Source organism: Lepidochelys kempii, chromosome 10 (genome assembly GCF_965140265.1).
Source record: "Lepidochelys kempii isolate rLepKem1 chromosome 10, rLepKem1.hap2, whole genome shotgun sequence".
Taxonomy (NCBI): domain Eukaryota; kingdom Metazoa; phylum Chordata; order Testudines; family Cheloniidae; genus Lepidochelys; species Lepidochelys kempii.
In genome coordinates, this window is record NC_133265.1 from 58,126,869 (window position 1) to 58,148,727 (window position 21,859).

The 21,859-nt window shown below is 38.4% G+C and overlaps 1 protein-coding gene across 6 annotated transcripts in view; it reads right to left on the reverse strand.

Annotated features, from left to right (window-relative positions):
- The window catches only part of RNF111 (ring finger protein 111), a 91,659-nt gene that overhangs the window by 29,865 nt on the left and 39,935 nt on the right, over positions 1 to 21,859 (reverse strand). For all 6 annotated transcript variants that reach the window (XM_073303734.1, XM_073303733.1, XM_073303732.1 and 3 more), the window contains 7 exons: positions 17,492 to 17,655; positions 14,633 to 14,830; positions 13,542 to 13,861; positions 12,221 to 12,476; positions 9,529 to 9,871; positions 2,877 to 3,002; positions 1,699 to 1,825 (listed from right to left, as the gene is read on the reverse strand). In XM_073303734.1, coding sequence (XP_073159835.1) covers positions 1,699 to 1,825; positions 2,877 to 3,002; positions 9,529 to 9,871; positions 12,221 to 12,476; positions 13,542 to 13,861; positions 14,633 to 14,830; positions 17,492 to 17,655 — 1,534 coding nt within the window. The remainder of the gene's footprint in view (positions 1 to 1,698; positions 1,826 to 2,876; positions 3,003 to 9,528; positions 9,872 to 12,220; positions 12,477 to 13,541; positions 13,862 to 14,632; positions 14,831 to 17,491; positions 17,656 to 21,859) is intronic.

The following is a 21,859-nucleotide window of genomic DNA, read 5'->3' on the forward strand; positions in this document are numbered from 1 at the left end:
AACTTTGGCCTCTGGTTCCTCCCTTCCCTGGTCGGGGAGTTGAGGCCCTCGAGACAGCGGCTGAAGGAGTGTACTTCCTTGGCTTCTGATAGGCCATACTAGTAATGATGGAGGCCTGTTGCCTTTGGACCTGCCAGTACAGCCACTGTGATGGTAAGGGGACCGGTGGTTGGTACCGTGGTTGCCCAAACCAGGGAGGTTGTGCGTCAGAGGGTTGGTATGCCCAGTGTCCATAGTGAAACTGGGCTCCATACGGTGGGCGAGAAGAGCATTGGGAAGCTAGGTCCTCTTGGTCAATTTCTGACTCTGATGACAAAAAGGGTGGTGCATGGCAGGAGGTCACTGGTGAGCCAAGGGCTCTGGGTGAACTTGGTACCAGGGCCCCTGTACTGAGCAGAGAAGAAACTGGTGTCAGACACCGAAAAATTCATTGTGCACTGGAAATCTGTTGGTGCAGAGGGCATCGCTACTGGTGGAGCCTGTCAGTGCCAAGAGGCTTGTACCGACAGTCGGAAACACAGACCTGATGGCAAGCTCTGTTACAATGTTGACGACCGTACCAGTCTTCCCTGGGGTGGATCTTCTGTTTCTCACACCCCTGCGGTACCGATACTTCTTTGCCTGTGCCCACTGGGTCTTTAGGCATTCCGACCTGCCCTCTCAGTTCGATACCATGCGTGCCCCGGGTACCAGATTTAGATGGCTTCAGTGCCATCGGTACCAATGATACTGGACAAGCCAGGGATCATTTTCAGCTCAATCGGGGCTTACTACGGGAACTCACAGACCTTTTCTTAGAGGCCTTACCTGAGTGGCTCGCAGGCATATTTCTGAGCTCTTCCCCCTTTGAAGTGGGCAGATACAGTGATGGCTCCCATCGGGACTTCAGAGGCTGAAGGACTGACTCCATAAGTAGGAGTTTGAGCATCAGTTCTCTGTCCTTCCTAGATCTGGGCTTCAGTTGCTGGCACAAGTCCAAAAAGTGACTCAGTTGCAAAGAATCTATCCCAGTCACTGATGAAGTCCTGCAAGCTGGGCATACCCTTATCCAGGAGCGTCCCCTCCCTCAGGGAGTCCACAGAAGACAATTCTTTTAAGGCAACGACCAAAATAAAAGGTAAATGAAGCAAAGAAAGTAGTCTTGTGGCAGGCAGGGAGCAGTGCATGTGCAGGTGGGATGGATTGCTACCGAAGTTCTCCAATTAGCAGAGCAGTGGAGCGCCCATAGGGACACTACTCGAAGAAGAACTAAGATTTAACTCCTACTGTGCTGCAAGATAAACTATAAAATAAGCATCAATACAATTCTCACATGCTGCTTAGAAAGTTAAGCACTGTGACACCAGTTACAGTAAGATCTGAACTTTTAAATCAGATGCAGAGGGTCAATGCATTATTATGCAAGAAACAATTTCATTCAGATGTCTTCCATTTACAAGGCTGAAGTTAGAAATGTTACTGTCCTAAATGTATTTTATTCAATTAATGCAAGTCTGTTCTAGCTTCCCATTTAGTATCAATACATAAAACAATGGAATAGATTTTTCTGCATTTGTTCAGTTGAACCACTATTATTTGTAAAATTCTATACATATCCAATTAAAATGTAACAAACCTTGTACAAAAGAGGATAAATTCTTTAAGAAGTCACAGGTAATGATTAACTACCATATGAGTTTCCACATATTATCTCCTTACCATTAAAGGAAGAGCCCCTATTTGTAAGTGATGAAGTCGAGGAGGTGCATGGTAGTGTGCCAAATGAGGGTGCAATGGGCCTGGAGGATATGTAGCTGCAGCCACTCCAGCTTCAATTCCCAGTTCCCTGTCACATAAGCAAAATTAAACATTTTAGTCTAGTTACGTTTTGCCCTCTAGCTACATCTCTATGGTTTTGGAAATTTATATCATGGCATCTAAAACACACGCTCAAAGGACATTTTAAATAAAAGATTAATTACTTTAAAATAAATATTTTCCATTTAATCAGTTCTGTAATCCCATCATTGGTTCAAATAACGTGTTTGTGACTTAACAACTGGTTTAAAAATTAAATTAAAAAAAATCAGTAAAAATAAAATTAACAACAAATACCAGTACAGACTTAACTTAGAAATCATGTGTTATGCACAACTACTCTATTACTGATTTGGAATCCTGTGTTTTCATACAATAAGTCCTCTGCAGTTCACCATTCCATTAATCACTGTGGTTACAGGAAGTTGCCCAATGAATCTGAGATATTATCCTAGACCTAGGTAGTAAAGTTCTAGAATTTCCAGAGCTATCTAGCCACTGTAAACCACAGGTTACTAGGAGTGGAACAACACAACAGAAAAACTAATTACAAAGTTACAGGTTTAGTAGTTTATGAGTAGACCAAGCTCAGAAGTAAAAGTTCAGTTAAAATCTCTCTTACTACATATCAGATGCAAAAGTTTTTTAAATAAAAATTCAGTCACAGATAAGAGGAAAGGTAAATTAGCTTATAGTTCAAAAGGTCTGAACTTTTAACTTCAAAAAATGTTTTGTATAAATTCCTTTTTGCCAATACACAAGAGTTTTGAACTCCTTTCATTTGCAATAACTGGTACCAAAACAGTTCAACTGTATAAGCATTGTTAAAAAATGGTAGATATTTGCTGGCATTTGTAAAAGCAAACTGGAAATGTTTAAATTGGCTAGTAGCAAACAAAATGGCACTTTATAGAGAGAGCCATGTTAACACATTTTAGCCTGCACATGCACTTGGCAGTTTGTTAAATTAAATCAAAACATTATCAACATATTCTCAGGATGAAAGGTCATATAGCAAATGCCAATAAATGGGCACCTACCAACTCATATGACACTAACGAGGAATTAAGAGTACTGACCAGGCAGACCTCTCTGGAGCTTGTCGAGGATGTGAGGACATTGTCTGAGGCACATGGATATGGTGCCCATGACCATAGTTGGGATGCATTCTGTGAGGATGTGGAGGAGGCCGTTCATGTGCACGTCTAAGAGTTCGAATACAAGACAGCACGAGTTAAAACTATAATGATTCAACCTTTATCTGGCAGGCATGACTACAGAAAAATACTAAGTCTTCAACATGAGGTTAACCATTTTTGCCAAAGTAAAATTCAGTTTCATCATTATATGTCAAGATCCAGAGACAGTCACAATTGAAAAGTCATCCATATCTTAATCTGCAGCTTCCTGGTAGATTAAGGTACTTAGGTATTCACATGAAGCAATACTTCTGTTTTCTAGGTTAAAAGGCAGCAATTTCTCTTAATAGATAATACAGAGTTCATTTTCTCTTAGTCCACATGATAGGAGTACAGTTTCTCCATGCAACAGGTGAACAAGGAGCATCTGAAGTTTTTGTATAATGTACTCTAAGGAACAGTTGGTTGTAACCCATCAGCTGATACTTCCAAAGGAGTCATGGAAAATTTTTAAAACTTTAAAAGCTTGGAAGCAGAGGGATAGCTCAGTGGTTTGAGCATTGGCCTGCTAAACTCAGGGTTGTGAGTTCAATCCTTGAGGGGGCCATTTAGGGATCTGGGGCAAAAATTGGGGAGTGGTCCTGCTTTGAGCAGGGGGTTGGACTAGATGATCTCTTGAGGTCCCTTCCAACCCTGATATTCTATGATCTATTAATTCTATAAGGGAAGTAGTAGCTATAAGTTTACTCTTTGCTTAATTTTTCTGTCAGTTTAGAAACTTGTGTTTCCCAAAAGCAGAACATGGGGTGGATGGCTTCATGTCCAAACAACCACGTGTAGTGTTCTCTTGCCAGATGGTGCTTTTTGCAGGTGGCTTAGCTATTGGTAGCTGCTTTACTGCACAAAATCTCTAGCAAGGATGACTTCCCCCAAGAAGGCTACCACCAACCTGTAATTTATCCTGGCAGGAATTGAAAGTTTTCTGTGCTACTACAGAAGAATGACATAGAAAAACTGCCTGGTCAATAGCCAAATCAGTTAGTAATAGTGGACTTAACTAAAAGTTCTATTCTCAACCTTCTCACATCAGAGAGTGCCACAATCAGACTTTGCCACAATTATTTGGTTCTTGCGAAAGGAACTGTGACAATAGACAGAGAAACTGCTCCTTAAACAAAAGTTAACGCAGCTTCATAATGACTCCCAAAACGTCTCCTTATGCTAGTGGTCAAAAATCATCTTTGAGAGAGAAACAGCCTATGAGAATACAGACTTTATACAGGTTTCAGAGGAACAGTATAAACTTCAAAAATCTTGTATTTTAAAATAGGGCTGTTGATTAATCACAATTAACTCACAAGATTAACTCAAAAAAAATAATCGCGGTTTTAATACTTCTAAACAATAGAATACCAATTGAAATTTATTGATTTTTGCATTTTTTCAAATATATTGATTTCAGTTACAACAGACTACAAAGTGTACAGTGCTCACTTTATATTATTTTTGATTACAAACATTTGCACTGTAAAAGTGATAAACAAAAGAAATAGCACTTTTCTAGTCACCTCATACAAGTACTGTAGTGCAATCTCTTTATTGTGAAAGTGCAACTTCCAAATGTAGATTCTTTTGTTACATAACTGCACTCAAAACAAAACAATGTAAAACGTTAGTGCCTACAAGGCCACTCAGTTCTACTTCTTGTTCAGCCAATTGCTAAGACAAACAAGTTTGATAACATTTACGGGAGATAATGCTGCCCACTTCTTATTTACATCACCTCAAAGTGATAACAGGCATTCACATGGCACTTTTGTAGTAGGCACTGTAAGATATTTACATACCAGATACGTTAAATATCCGTATGCCCCTTCCTGCTTCTGCCACCATTCCAGAGGACATGCTTCCACCCTGATGATGCTCGTTAAAAAAATCATACATTAATGAAATTTGTGAATGAACTCCTTGGGGGAGAATTGTACGTCTCTTGATCTGTTTTACCCGCATTCTGCCATATATTTCATGTTATAGCAGTCTCGGACGATGACCCAGCATATGTTGTTCGTTTCAAGAACACTTTCACTGCAAATTTGGCAAAACGCAAAGAAGGTACCCATGTGAGATTTCTAAAGATATACAGCACTCGACCCAAGGTTTAAGAATCTGAAGTGCCTTCCAAAATCTGAAAGGGAAGAGGTGTGAAGCATGCTTTCAGAAGTCTTAAAAGAGCAACACTTTGATGAGGAAACTATAGAACCTGAACCACCAAAAAAAACCAAAACCAAAAACAAAAAACCCCCCACAAAAAAACCCCTTCTACTGGTGGCATCCGACTCAGATGATGAAAATGAACATACATTGGTCCACACTGTATTGGATCATTGACAAGCAGAACCAGTCATCAGCATGGATGCATGTCCTCTGGAATGTTGGATGAAGCATAAAGGGGCATCTGAATCTTTAGCGTATGTGGCACATAAATATCTTGTGACACCAGCTACAACAGTGCCATGTGAACGCCTGTTCTCACTTTCGGGTAATGTTGTAAACAAGAGTGGGCAAGGTTATCGCCCGTAAATGTAAACTAACTTGTTTGTCTGAGCAACTGGTTGAACAAGAAGTAGGACTGAGTGGCCTTGTAGGCTCTAACATTTTACATTGTTTTATTTTTGAACGCAGATATTTTTTGTACATAATTCTACATTTGTAAGTTCAACTTTCGTGTCAAAGAGACTGTACTACAGTACTTGTATTAGATGAACTGAAAAATACTATTTCTTTTTATTATAAATATTTGCACTGTAAAAATCTAAAGTAAATATAAAGTGAGCGTGGTACACTTACATTTGAAAATGTCGAAAACATTGAAAAATGTTTAAATAACTAGTATTTTATTATTAACAGCACGATTAATCGTGCAATTAATTTCTTTAATTCCACAATTCATCGTGATTAATTTTTTTAATTGTTTGACAACCCTAATTTTAAATAAAAGTTTCACCTTGAGAGATTTTAAAGTAACTTCAGTCTATCAAGATTACATTTTACAATATAAACTGTTTGACCTATCAGCCTAGTTTCAAATATTGATGTTGAATTAAAGATGCAGTTTCCTAGCTGGGAGCATAATGAAACATTGGAACAGCTTGGGGGGGGGTGGGGGGTGGACTCAGCATCACTGAGAGTTTAAAATAAGATTAGATATGTTTTTTAAAGATATGGTTTAACCCAGCTTCTGGGAGAAATTCTACGACCTGTGTGTAGGGGAGGTCAGGCTGGATGGTCATGATGCTTCCTCCTACTCTTGGAATCTGTGAATCTATGAGACCCGATGCTCACTCCCTTTCTTCATGGGGAGAATGAGGTTGACTGCAGTACCCTCAAAAATGCTCATAACCCTTGTAACTCAATGACATTACATATCATGCATCAGGGCTTTAGCATCTTTGAAGGTATAAAGTTTAATAGTCCCTTCTGGCCTTAAATTATGAAAAGATGAAACTATGAAATTACTGTAAATTGTCTTGTTGTAAGAAGTGATGACATTAGACATAAGCTGTTTAACTTTTTAGTTTTGTTGGTGGGTGAGCAATTGATTATTGCTCAGTGTTTAGTCAGCTATTTGTACAGGTCTTTTTATAGTGATCTGTCCATAAATTGGTGACAAAAAGGGGAATTTTTTTGTTTTGTTTTGGAAGCTGGGGGTGTCATAAACAAAGATAAGGGTAGCATAAAATCCCTCCTTGCCACTGTACTGAAACACTATCTGTAAGGGGTTAAGCAGCTCAAATAACCTAGTTGGCACCTGACCAGAAGGGCCAATGAGGAAAGAAGATACTTTCATATCTGTGGGGAGAGGTTTTGTTTGTGCTCTCTTTGTTTTGTTCCCTCTCCGACAGAGAGAGAGAGAGAGGGAGACAGAGAGAGACCGAGACCGACCGTAAAGGCAGGTAAAACATCTCCTGAAAACATACCTGAAATGATTCATCTAAGATTACAAAAATTGTAAATAAGGCAAGGAAATGAGTTAGATTATCTTTTGTTTTAGCTTGTGAATTTTCCCTATCCTAAGAAGTAGTTTATTCCTGTTTTTGGTAACTGAGAAGTTGAGTCCAGAAAGGAGTCCTCTGTATTTCAAATCTTTTTATTACCCTGTAAAGTTACCTTCCATCCTGATTTTGCAGGTGTGATTCTTTTACTTTTTTCTTTACAATACAATTCTTCTTCTAAGAACCTGATTGATTTTCAATGTCCTATAAACCAAAGGGTTTGGTCTGTGCTCACTTTGTAACCAACTGGTTGGTATATTATTCTCAAGCTTCCCCAGGAAAGTGGGTGAAGGGGCTTGGGGGAATATTTTGAGGGAATATGGACTCCAAGTGACCCTTTCTCGAATTTTTGTTTGAATCACTTGGTGGTGGCAGCAATACCGTCCAAGGCAAGGAAAGGAATTTGTGCCTTAGAGAGGTTTTTAACCTAAAATGGTAGAATATAATCTTAGGGGGTCTTTCATGCAGGTCCCCACATCTGTACCTCAGAATGGGGAGGGAACCCTGACAGGGGGGTCACAGACTTTCAGTCTCTGTGGCATGTAAAACCTTGAATAGTTTTTTTAATTACTGGTTTGAAAAGGATTTTTCCAGAAGTAATGCCAGCTACAGATTACCTAATTTGAAACTGACTGGACCAGGTTGCATGGCTCCAAGATAGGCCTTGGACCAGATTTGTTTGAAGACCTTGGAGACACTGGAAGACTCAGTAAGCAAAGTTTGCAAACTATAAGCATCAACGGTAAGGCAGTGATGCTTTGCCTTTTGGGCCAATGAGCCACCTGAAGGAAAACTGATGTTATTACTCTCAGGGTTCTGGAACATCAGGGAGAGTAATTCACAACAAGAAATAGGTATGCCAGCCTTTGACCTGTCTCTCCCTGCACCTAAGTCCACTAGCAAGAAGCACTGTGCCAGTAATAAGAAGCGCTGTGCCAGAAACATCATTATCTGGCTCCTTGGCTGCAGTTCCAGCTCCTATTCCATAAAAGTCCATAAAACTGACAGCTGTAGAGTTAATCCTGTTATTTTCCTTGTTCTGTTTTTCTCTTTTCTTTTTGTTAGCTGGCAGTGTCCCAGCCTTTTAATATTCTTTACTTTTAGGGTGTGAAAATGTAGTTGTGTGCATGCATGTCTATAAGCACTCAAAGCCCACAAGGGAAAGGTGCCAGAAAGTAATTTTCCCGAATTTAAACAGCCCTAAAAAACTGTCTGAAAGACAGTTAAAGACTTGGTTAAAGTGTGTTCTGTGTCCTGTAATTAAAAGGTCTGGGATACCAAAAATTACAGATGACCAGTTTCTTGTAAGTAGGAGTTGTCAAACTTCTGCTTATCAAAGATATAAGTCTGTATTGTAATATCTGTTTTGGGGAAATGGAGGAAGGAAAGGGTTAGCCACCACATAAGAACAGAATTCTAACAAAGAAGCTCAATTGCCTGAGGTTGTAGTTCAGATGTTAGTTTTTAATAATGAAACTATTAGTGATTAAGTTTTTAATAATGAAACTAAATTTATCTAGGTCACGGATTGATTAGAACTGGTAACATTTTATAGTTGTGGTTATAGCCAAACATACAGCCACCTTCTTATAAATTCTCCAGAGAATTCTAAGGACTGGTTATCTCGAATTAGTTTGATGATTTAACATATTTTATGATTTAACTCCAATCCAGCATTCAGATTGATTGGTTGGTTGATTTGACCTTGATTTGGTAGTTGTATTTCTTTATTTTTAGTTTAGTTTAATAATAAATTAGTTTGGTGATCTATTTTCTCTCTTTGTTTAAAAGATTTAGTAACATTTATAAAAAAAAGTTACATTTCTTTCAACAAGCAACATGCATGGGTCCAGAATTCTTGACCTTAAAACCCTGAACAGCTCCCACTAATTAGTCTTTTGTGGTCACACCGAAAAATAGCACTGTTATGGAAAAAAAGTCAAAATTTCTATTAATGATGTTTGCTTTAATGTAGATGAAAATTGAAGTGATTTTATCCACAATTTCCAAGATCAACATTTTTTTTAAAAAACCATCTCACTCGCCTTCAGTTGTTCATTTGTTTTAAAATGTCAATTTATATTTAAAAAAGTCTTGCTGACTTCAACAGTGCAAAAAACATTTAAGGATTTGCTTGGAAGCTGGAAATTACCTGTTAGTGATAATAAAAAAGTGCAAATTGCTTGCACTTGAAACTGAACTCTGCTTATTCACAGGACAGGTAAAGCATGGGCAACAGAAGTACTAGCTTCCCCAAGCTTCCCCACTAAGGTACCTCTGATCCTTCCTGGAGGGGCCACCTTGACAAGTGAGAGGGTAGTTCAGCCTCAGTGCTTACTTAATCCTTGGCTTTTCTACTGCAACTGCTAATACAAGAGCTAACTGTGGTGGTAGATAACAAGAGTCACATCTCACCACAGTTTAATCGTAATTATCCACTAACCATGGTATTACAATTAAGAGTCACATGCAGCATTTAAAAAAACAGAGGATAAGGAATTAAATGTACTCAGAACAATAACTAAACATTTATGACATACGTTGGATGCTGCATCATTCTTCTTCTCTGGACCTCCATCCTCTGGATCACCTCATGAGGATGCATCCTCTGTGCTGAAGGTGCAGTTGCAGGAATATGATGGGTAATAGGCTGGTGTGAGGGTGGAAGATGCTGTGGAATTGGAGCAGCTGCACTGGCTAAAGGGTGAGTTGGTGGTGGAGGTGGAACTGGATGAGAAGAGGCGTGAGAGATGGAGGCATGAAAGGGATGCACTGGATGAGGGATAACATAATCCACCTGGGGTGGAGGCTGTGGCTGAGGAGGAGGATTTCCATGAGAGTGGGGGCATGCAGAAGACTGATGAAGAGGTCTCGTCAAAGCATCTGGAATGAAAATGCATTTTTAATGTATTACGTAAAGTTTCTCAATCAAATGCATAAGAAACTACAATAACTTCATGCCGATACTGTACTGCACTCTACTACGATACAAATAATATCTTTATAACATGAGCATTTATCTTTTCACAATGATTAACAGGCACTGACAAATCAACATGTGAAATTCACAAATTAAGTGAAATAAAAGCCAAAGCTTCCCATCATGTAGATGAGCAAGACAAAATGAAAAACTGCAACCAGAAAGCCAGTTTTCATAGGATGTTTCTTGATAACTGGAGATGGAAGGATACATAACCAACTGGCTGCCATAAGAGGACTGATGGGCATGAGAAAAAAAATAAGCATTTTTTTTTTAAATAGAAAAATCGGACTTGCTAATATTGACAAAATTGCAATATTGACAAAAAAAGTAAGGTCTGAGAAAAATCCATTTAACACACCTGATTAAAAACTACCAGGATGCTGTCAGCCTCTTCTTTTTTAGAACTCATGTATTAAGAGAAACGAGAGGAAAGGAATTTTGTTCTGTGTTTGTACAGCAGCTAGCACAATGGGTCCTGACCTATGACTAGGGCTGCTACATGTTACCGTGGTAATGAGAATTATCATCAACATCATCATAAAAGAGCCAATGCCTCCTAGCAAGTCCATATCCCTTACTGTTCTCAAAACATAAGCATCTTTGAGTACTTGGCATTTTTCCAAGAAAATAAGTTTCTGGCAACCCCAACTGACATTTAGTGTATGTTAACACAGCAATGTAACCCCAGGGTTAGCAGAACTTGAGTTAGTAAACGCTGGGCTACTGGCCAAGTTAGGAATAGTTGAACCCTGGGTCCCAACCTGAGGCTCCAGCATCTACACTTCATTGTGCAGACCATAATCCAACCACCCATAATCCCAGACTTCCTAGCCCCGTCCCCAAAAAAGTGGCCACTATATCCCTTTGTCATGGTGCAGTGTGGGAAATCTTGACTGTCCACCAAAGTTAACTGTCCAGAGGACAAAAAGTCAGCCCACAAGATTATGGTACGCTTATGGTGGACTCCCAGAGTAAGAGTCCAGTCAGGATGTGTCTACACTGCAAAGCAATAGGGCTTGAACCCTGGGTTCCAGCTTGACTCGGTCTTGGACCCTCAACCCCTGTGGGATCCTGGATCCAAAGCCTGGGTTAGCATGATTTGTGTGTAGACAGAAGTGGGGATCAAGCTTGAGCCTGAGTTCGAACTCTGGGTTTACACTGAAGTGTAGACACACTCTTAAGCACTAAATAGGTTTCCCTTTGTGTGCAACAACCGTCAAAGAGGTATTTAATTTTGTATACTATCCTCATAAATATTTCAAAGCCATTATTTAAAAATGGATTGTGAGAGGCAAAGAAATGGAGAAGAAAGGCACAAAGGCCCCAACCCTACAATCAGTTCTGCATGGGTAGATCCCTATGCTTATGAGAAGCCACACTGACTTAATGAGTCTGCCCAAGCAGAGCTCCCTGCAAGATGGAGGCCAAAGTAAGGAAATAAAAAAAAAAAAAAAAAAAAAAAAAAGAAGTAGAGAATACATCCTTACTTCTTAAGGAAATGACTGAACAGTACAGGATCTAGACTGCCAGTCTCAGATAAAGTGGGGGAGAAAAAAAATATTAAAGTCTGATATTTACTGAATCAGAAAATGAGCAGTTAATGTAAAATAAGGCGGGGCGACGGGGAAAGCCTCAAAAATCTGACATAAGTATAAATTTGAAAAAACTTAGTGTGTCTGAACTCAGATAAAAAATGAGTGAGCCTAGAGAGAAATAACTCCCATGCATTACTTTAGATGATCAAATTTCAGGTCCTAGAATCTTCTCAAATAAATTGTATACAGTGCTATGCAGGAAACAATTTATCTAAAAATGCTCTTTTAAAAAAGGAAAGTTTCCTTTTAATTATACCACAAAGATGATTTACCCTAAAAGTCATTTTTCACTATTTCAACCTCAAGGATTTTTTTCGTTTTGTTTTTATATAAAGCTGGTACTTTTAGGGTACAGAATTAATTCACAGTAATAAACATTAAAAAAACAAAAGCCTCATGTTTTCTATATCTTAGGCACAGTCAAAGCAGTACATACTGGATTATCTGTTTATTTTAAATTCCTCCATGCTGCAAGGATTCTCAGAAGGACCCTGATGGTTTACCAACAGTAAAAATATTTCTTATTGTAGGTTTAAGAATGCTGGTTCTAAGGCCTAATCAAGAGGACGGTATAACCAAAGTTGTCAGGGAAGTTATGTTTTCCTGTTTTGTATTTCACACAAGTATATTTATAGGTAGAGTAAGTGTACTTACAAGGAGAGTGCATATAATGTCGACATGATGAGAGCGAGGCCTGAGCAGGAGGTTGGGGCTGGGGCTGTGCAACCATGCTTGTTCCATATCCATCTATTGCTATTGGTTGGCTTGGGCCAGCACCAGCCTGATGCCCATAAATTGCAGTTCGGGATGAAGAACCAGGACAGCAAGGGTCAAATGCTGATGCTCCATGGAAAGCACCATTTCCATGACTTCTTATACCATTGTTGCTTAAGTCTACTGGCAGTGCCTGCTGTATAAACAAACTGACTTGTTTTCAAGCATTTCTTCAAATATTTAAAGCTAGGTCACCTTTAAGTGTGCTACAACAAAATATATTTACTGCAATGTTTTGCACGTGAAATATTTAATGCGATAAAATGCTTAAGGCCCCAATGTAGAGCACTCTTTAGATATGATTATTGTTTAAAGTTCACAAGCTTAGTGAAGGAGGACGGAGTTGAACAAGAATGTTCATGCTCATAAGAGTTCTTCAATTTAGCTTCATTATTTTCTATTTTATAATCATTCGTCCGAAAACAAGTCTTAATTCAATGCCCATGAGGGCACTTCACTGTACATTTCCATAGATGCAAACGGTAACCTTAGTATTCTTCTTAGTTGGGCCTAACTGATATAAGTTTCATAGTTATAAAAATGACCAAAAGCTTTATTACAAAAAGCACTCTTAAAAAAATCATAAGTTCTAGGAATAAGTTATACAGTTCAGTTCTCAGAGGCCTGAAACTGCAATTTTCAACAACTGACAAATAAGAGGTATTTCTAAAGAGAACCTGAAGTTAAATTAGCATAAAATGAAGTACTGAAGTGCAAATATTCTAAAAAGGATTCTGAAAAACATATTTGACAAATTAGTTTTTCTGCAGTGGCTGAATTAGTCACAGAACTGTTAACCTCAAGAGCCTACCTTTGGAGTCACAGGCCATATTAGAGAAGACTGCTATATACTTAAGTAGTTCTAAAGAGTCCAAAGTATGTGGAGTATATTCTAAGCCATTGGGGGTTTTTTTTGTTTTTTTTTTTTTTTAAAAACAGGAACATTTAAAATTTTAGAGGTGTACAAGTGACAGATAGTGTCAACATCAAATTAACACATTTTGAATTGTTTCTGTTTTTGGTTTGTTTTTTGTTTTTCAATTTCACTGCTCAGAACTCGTGCTTTAAATTTTCCTATTTCAAGCCTCTGTTATACCTGCCACAGATAAGACTACTGAATTGGGAATTCACTTATTATTCTATTATTCCGCTAACATCACTTTAAAACTGTAAAGTGAAAAATCATAAAAGTTAAACATGCCTGGTCATGGTAGCTGGTGCCAGTACTGCTGCTTGCTCCACAAGGAGCTGGCACTGGAGGCGGCCTTTCAACAGGGCAGCTGGAGTCACTGAACGAAGGAGACAGTGGGACAGTTGAGTGGGGATTATGGTGGTGGTGATGGTGGTGTTGAAAGTGGTGGCCATGCTGCTGAAAACAACTTGGGTGAGGGTGTCCTAATACATGGTGATTCTGTGAAGATCCTCCACACGGAGAATGTTGGGGGCAGCATGATGGTAGCCTTGGCATGGCAGGAGGACCAGTTTCCAGTGTAGTACTAGAGGCAGTTCTCCTTACATCATCTTAAAATGGAGAGAAATTAAACAAATTTAATGTTGCTGAAACTTGGGCAAGGAAGTGGAAGATGCATCATGAAATGGTGCCTGAAATAGAAGTATCTGGATTTAATCAATCATTAACCCATTAAATAGTGAGTAATTGGATAGGAAATACATCCACATCAAACAAAATTACAGGAGACTTCACCAACTGATATTTGAAACTCAAACATTTTAAAAGGATATGAAAAGTGGTTTCAATGATTCCTCTGAGAAGTCCTGAAACTAATCAGTTAGATCTGTTCATATGAATTGTCAGAGGAAGAATCTTGCATTATTACATTCAGAGTGCATTCAAACCCAGATTTCATTGCAGCTGCTGGCTAGGGGCACAGACAAGGTCCCATGCACACATATTGTGGCCAGAGAAGTCCCTTCCTGGGTCTACTAGTATTGCAGGTAGTACTAGCTGACCTCATGCTCCCCTCAAGTCCAACGATGACTGACCCCGGCATGTGTGTGTTTGAGGCAGTTTCCTTCAGATCTCTCTTCTCTAGCACAGGGACAGGCAGAGTCTGGCCTTAAACTCATGGGGCCTTTAATTTCTATTGTGTTAAATATTAATAAAACTGTGTTACTTTGAAAAATATCTAAATTTGCCATTCTGTTAAACAGTATCTACACAGACACAATAATTCATTTAAACAAAGTAAAGCCAGGCCTAAGCATATTTCAACAGGTAGCAAAGCAATTTAAACATAAAACAGATCTTGAGAAAGTTCTATTGTTCTGTACCTCCCACTGAAGTCCCAGCAGTGTTGCTATTGGGAAGAGTAGTCAATGTCTCTGGTGCTGTAGAGATCTGGCTATTGGAGACACTTATAGCAGCATCAGAGGCCTGCTCTGAGGTAGATGTATTGGTATTGTTACCGGAAGCAGAACTCACAATCTGGGTTTCAACTCTAGCTGAGGTTGTTGGCACAACTGTGGGCTCTATGGAAGTGTGGACATTACAGAGAATCAATATAATGATTACTGCAACAGTACATGCTATTTAAGCTTTTAAAGTTCCCAAGAAATTCAGTTTTCCTTACAACTGTTTATTTTACATGAAATTTTGGATTCTATTTCTACCAGACGCTGATAAATTCAGAACAAGTGGCTTGATGGGATATAAAATGTGAAAGTTAGTTCTATTTCCCCCACAAGTATGAAAAAGCCAAAGTATGAAGAGTTTTATAGTGAGCAGTCTGACTTTACTAAAAAAAAGGCAAAAAACTTTGTAAAAGGTCAGTATAAAATCATTCCACAAGCCAAACCAAAGATTTAGATTTATTTGGCAATTATACATAACTAGAAAGGCAACTAAGTCATTGTAATATATGATGCAAGTACTGACTTTATTTACTACTGTATTTTCTATGGACTTTCACATATCCCTAAGCAAGCAGTTATATGATTACTTGTAGTTCATAATCACCATCATGTGTTTAATGCATATCAGTGAACTGTACAACTTTACACAACCTGGTCCAGTGGCTTTTCAAAAAACCTGCATATTTCTTAATTTATGGTTCTACTTTACACAAGTTTAATAATTCCAAGTGTGTCATACTGGCTCTGATTTTTAAAAACTGCTTCTGATATTGGGCATAATTAACTATGTAAAAATTACAAAACAAGTTGGCACCCCTTTTGAAATCCAACATTTTCAAACAATATTTGTTTATTAAACTAAAGCACATAGCTGTAGTAATAAAGAGCTGCTATAATTATCTCCTTTTCAAAACACTGGAGTAGAATATTTCCAAAAAGTATGTTCGAGAATAAGGTTTTTCAAAAAGCCTCTTTACTTTCAATTTTTTCCTCCTTATTTTCAACCAGTAAAATGCCAATAGATTTTAAGTACCTTCTGGAAGCTTCAGAAGCGACTTCCAGAAGTTAGGGGAAAATGTTAAAATCTCATTAAAATAGTCCCCTGGCACTCTTTCCCAACATACCACTTACTATTGATAGAGTGTAAATAGAAGCTTTCCCCGGTTTTACAATTATCCTGCTCGTCCTGTGATTCAATGTAATGTAATTATGCAATGTTTGTAATATCACAGTCTCTTCCTTGAAGATTGTGTAAGATCCATCAACACTAGACCATTGAATCACTGAGTTAGGCAAGAAAAGTCAATTACAATGGGAGAGAGTCTCTTGAGAATTACTGTGGAGATACCTAAGCAACTCCATAGCTAAGGATGAGTTGATTTTCACTTAACAGCAGAATTACTAATCTTCTTTCACATTTAAGTGGTGTAATTGTATCTATTTCACACAGTAATTCTTCCTATAACAATTTTCCAGATTTTTGGTTTAAGATTAGTTGACTTTGCCAGAGACATTTTTAAATGAGTCCTTTTGAAAGTTTTTCCCAAACCACGGTCCTCACAATCAAACTTCACTGTGAAAAAGTTTCCAAATTTACACTAGAACATAAAAAGTTAGTACTCTAATTTATCTTAACCTTACTGCTCTCTACAAAGACATGCTGACAGCACTACTGAAGCCCTGCCTACTAGTTCTATTCTCTAATGCTTCTAAGCCTGCCTCCCTGAGCCCACAGATCAGTTCCTCATATTATATATATACACACACACACACACAGACACACACACAGACACCCTGGAAATTACAGTTATGAGGTGTGCTGGAATTTTATAGTGGTTCTTTAAGCCAGCTGTATGAGTCTCTCTGACTCACTGGCTTTTAAAATGGGAACACTAGTTCCAGGTGAAATCAGAATTTTACCTCCATTACTGTCTTCTAGAGTAACTGCTCTCCCTTTACAGACAGAGCATTCAAACAGCAAGAGAAAGACAAACAGCATGAGTAGGCTTTCGGTAGTATGAGTTAAGTAGTAAAGTCAGGGCAATAACTTGGCAACAGAATTGCTTTTAAAACTTACGAACTCCAGGACTTACCATGTCAACATTAGATTGCAAGTGACATAGCCTTTCCTCAAAGAAAAAAGTACTAATATAGTTTTCCTAATCAGTATTCTCAGAATTTCTACTTTAAAAAAAACTACCGTGACTTAAGACAAACTCAGAATGCCAACAAGATGAGTGTAGATACCAATTTTTTTAGATTTTCTAACTCCTCTACCTGTTTAAAAATAAGCCAAATTGCTTCTGATGTTCTCCCCTTTGTTTTAATTCTGAGATGTAGAGCCTCATGATAAATATAGACAGTAGTTAGGAAGAGAAATGGCAAACTGACTGACAAGTCACTCTTTGATCTTTTATTAAACTTGAATCTTGCTACTATGCATATCTTTCAATCCATTACAATTTCATAGTGAAGAGCAAAATTCTCATTAATCCAGTAAAAAAATCTACTTTTTTATTTAACGTCCACTAGACTAACATGTTTATTTTTAGCATAAATTCAGCAACAACGCTCAAGATTTAGTTTGTAAGGAGCATCTGACTAGCAGGTTTATTTTGGCTTATCCTTGTGATTGCAACACCTATATTTTAATAGCAACCAACTATTCATTTGTTAGCGTTAACTCAGTTTTCTGTTCTGCTGACAACATCCCCCTTTCCCTCCTCTCTTTCATCCTGCATCCTCATTAGAGTGATCTAAGTCACAATTATAACTTACCATCTTCATCCACTGTGAGGTCCACCACTTCCGCTGCATTCTGCCTCAGTGGCTGTATGACTGTGGAAATCCTACTACGGTTCCGCTGTTCTTGTGATCGAGCAGCATGAGAGCTAGAGTTCTGGTTCCAGTGAGATCGTGAGTGTCCAAGTGTCGAACGAGACCTGAAGGGGGGAAAAAAAAATACAGCTGCCTGGAAAAGTAACACATACGTTTGGCCTTGACTTGATACATTTTCTCTTGAGTCCGGTTTTCAGAGATGGAAACTAAGTTTTCTGCTCACCGTGAGTTGGTTCCAACTGTATTTGTTTGGAAAAGTTTGATTTTCTAAATGTTCTGCCACATTCAAATACACCACTAAACCATACACACTAGTAGCTTATTCACTAATACTTCTGTAGCTTTGGGAGTATTCCAGTTCTGGCAAACATCCAAAGAGGCAGGACTCACACCTGTGTTACAGCTCATTAGTCTAATACTGCCATACAGTCTGCCTGGAAAGAGTACCACAATAAGACTTGAAAATATGGATAAGGTTAAGGAAAAACCTCAAAATGAAACCAGAGTTCCCACCATTTAGCGCTTATACCTGCCCTTGTTTTATACAAAGTTAAAAAACAAAGAAGTGTCTTTCCCAACCCTCAGTTCTCTACACCACTATTTGTATCAAATTAGTGAAATACCGGACATACCAAGGATGACAGGAATGTCCACAGTATGAAAAGATCTAGAACACTATAGGTATTGTTTTGTATGTTATTTTATTCACTTATGTCTGAGATTTTGTTTTGAGGATTTTTACCTACTGTTATATAATTAAGTCTGTATTTTTAAAATAAACTCAGAACACAACCTCTGAATTTATAATCCCTTCAAATATATGCTATTATTTTCTTCTCTAGAAATAATTCAGAACCCTCTCTCACATAAACTTTGGGAGGGATAGTAAGCATAAGCGTGAACTATGCCCATGGAAACCACTGGTTTTATTTTTCCAGGCTGAAACTTTACACCAAGTAAATTCAATCCATCCACAAGCCAAACACCCAGACCAAAGAATCTGTTAAACTGGTGTTACGGTTGAGAGAATAGATCAGTTACTTATGGGTAGAGCCCCTTACATCAATGTTGTATTTCCTAAAATACAAGCATTAGAAACCCAGAAAAGTCAGATGTCTGGGTCTAAAGTTTAATCTTTACATTCAAAATACAGAAATGCACAGACAAAGTAATCTAAAAGGATCTTAATTCTACCTGCTTAACAATGCCAGCCTCATCTTCACTAATTTCTTTCAACCTACTATTACAGCACTAGATATCCCAAGTCTGGAAAAGCCATCATATTGGTAAAGTGTAACTCACCTCTACCATCCTCCCATCATCATCATCATTCGTAAGTGCATAATCAAATCCCCCAACCTACAGTTCCAGACATACTAATTTTTTTTCACCCAGAAAGTGTATAAGGTTTACAAATGACAGACACAGAGCACTGATTTCAGAATTGGTTCCATACAAATTTGTCTAGGACACAGTCTGATACTTTGGTTTATTTCTGCCTCAATTTCATGGTGTTTCTGTAAGTCTATATGTTAGCTCTGTAATCACTGATACTATAATTATGGCACATGGAATCAAAGAATTTGGAATGACTGGCTTACATATACTACTTATCTAATTGGAAATTTAGCAAGTATGCCTGCCTTTCTGTGTACATTATATGCCCATAAAGGAAGATGGAATTGGTACAACCATTTTGCCATTATAAGTAAGGCATTCTAGTTTCTGCACTCAGTGACAAGGTTAATATGTCCCCAAGCAATTTCTCTTGTGGGATCTTTACAGGGGAGCAGTTAAGATAGTTTGGGAGATACCTTTCATATGCTGCGATTTCTTTTTGCTTTAACCCCTGCTGCCCACAAAGTACCTGGCTAACCACAGACTCCACCTGTGGAGGGGAGAAATAAGGCTGCAGACTTCCTGAACTCTGCAGTTGTGGGGTTCCCTTCATGTAGATCTTTTGAGTTCTACAGGAAATCGTGTATGGTAGATTAGGGGTAGACCTAGAAGAGATGTGGTAATTTGCTAATCACCTTAATACACTTCTGTCACGAACCCCAGGTCAAAGCACACTAACCACTCCCCTCCTGTTAATTTAAAAAAGTGAATTAAATTCCACATTTAACATTTTACTTTTATCCTTAGAGATGTTAAACACCCGGGGCTCCTAGAGTTCAGTGAGAGTTGTGGGCACTTACCTCCTCTGTAATATTTAAGCACAACAATGGCCTGATTTTCCAAATTGGAAAATGCTGCATTTAGAACTTTAGGAAGTCCACCAGGAATAGAGACATAGTGGAATGCTGGCATGCTGCACCACAAGCATGATCACCTACATTTATCTTCCGTCCCAAACCACCACTTCTGTAGACCTTATGAGCTCTGATGTTAGATTTTTTCCCTGCAGCATGCAAGCTTTTTGTATTATAGGCCAATCTTCTCTGTTACTAAAGAAACTGACAGATTTAGATTGCATTTATATTATATTTCCAAAAAATTGTGATATTTTAATGTATTTACCAAATCAATATTCTTACATGAGAGCCACAAAGTGAATACAATATGAAAAAGTTCCTTTGTATTTCCACTTGCCCAGAGGGCTAATTTTTGGTGACATGGCGGAACAATAAAACTGCTTCATAACACCATATAAGATACAAGGCCTTGTTTTGCTCAGCACTTATGTGACTGTGCAGCAGAGCTAATACATGAAAAAAAATATCAGAATTTTTTTAACATTTGATTTGAATTTAGGAATCAGATCTGTGATTTGATACAAGGAAAGCAGAATCTATAAAGCTAGAACCATTTTGGGAGGCTTAGGTTGGGCAAAGAGAAATGCCACTTCATGAGCTAGTAGTACTGTACCCATCTCCACAAAAAAACACACTCCCCTAAAATTAATGTTCTTATAAATTTTGTATCAGCTTAGCCTATATACTGGATTCCATGAATCCAATGATCATCTAGTTTTAATCTAGAGCACACACAAACTTTAAGAAGTTGTTCAGGAATTAGCAAGCAATGACAACATTTTTGAATTGAAATGTAGGAACCATTCATCAGACTGCTGATCCATAACGCCAACAGGCTCATGAATGCCCAATATGTGTTTTCCTTGACAGGGTTCCAGGCCTAGTGGATTGATGGGAGGGAACAGTAGACAGGATATATTTTGATTTTAGTAAGGTTTTTGGCACAGACCCACAAGACATTCTCAGAAGCAAACAAGGGAAATGTGGGCTAGATGAAATTACTATCAGATGGATGCAAAAGACCATAATCAAAGAGTAGTTATCAACAGTTCACTATCAAAATGGGGGGGGGGGGGAAGAGAAAGTATCTAGTGGGCTCCCGGAGGGGTCTGTTGGGAGTTTGGTATTATTCAATATTTTCATTAGTGACTTGGATAATGGAATGGATGTATAAAACCTTTAGGTGACACCATGCTAGGAGGGGTTGCTAGCACTCTGGAGGAAAGGATTAGCATTCAAAATGACTGACAAATGTGAGAACTTGTCTGAAGTCAGCACCTACTGCACAGTACTACACTTAGGAAGGAGCAAATCAAATACAAAGCTACAAAATGGGGAACAACTGGATAGGCAGTAGTATTGGTGAAGACTGGTGATTATAATGGATCGCAACTTGAATATGAACCAACATGATGAAGTTGTGAAAAAAGCCAATATTCTGGGTTGTAATAACAGGAACGATGCATGTAAGACAATCAGGTAATTGTATTGCTCTCCTCGGCCCTGGTGAGGCCTCAGCTGAAGTATTATGTCCAGTTCTGGGTGCCACACTTCAAGAAAGATGTGTACAAATTGGAGAGAGTCCAGATGAGAGCCACAAAAATGCTAAGAGGTTTAGAAAACTTACTTTTGAGTAAAGGTTAAAAAAAGGGCATGTTCAGTCTCCTATTCTGAAGACTAAAGGGGGACCTGATAGTCTTCGAATATGTTAAATACGGTCATAAAGAGGACATTGATCAATTGTTCTCCATGCCCACTGACAGTAGGACATGTAGTAATCTGCAGCAAGGAAGATTCAGGTCATATATGAGGAAAAACTTTCTAACGAAGGATAGTTAGCACTGAAAAAGGCTACCAAGAGGGCTGTGGAATCCCTGTCATTGGCTATTTTTAAGAACAAGCTAGACAAACACCTGTCAATGATGGTCAAGATATACTTAATCTTACCTTAGCCCAGGGGCCTGGACTAGCTGACATCTCGAGCTCTCTTCCAACCCTAGCTTTCTATCTTCATTTTACCATATGTATCAATAAGTCTAATTATGGCTATTCC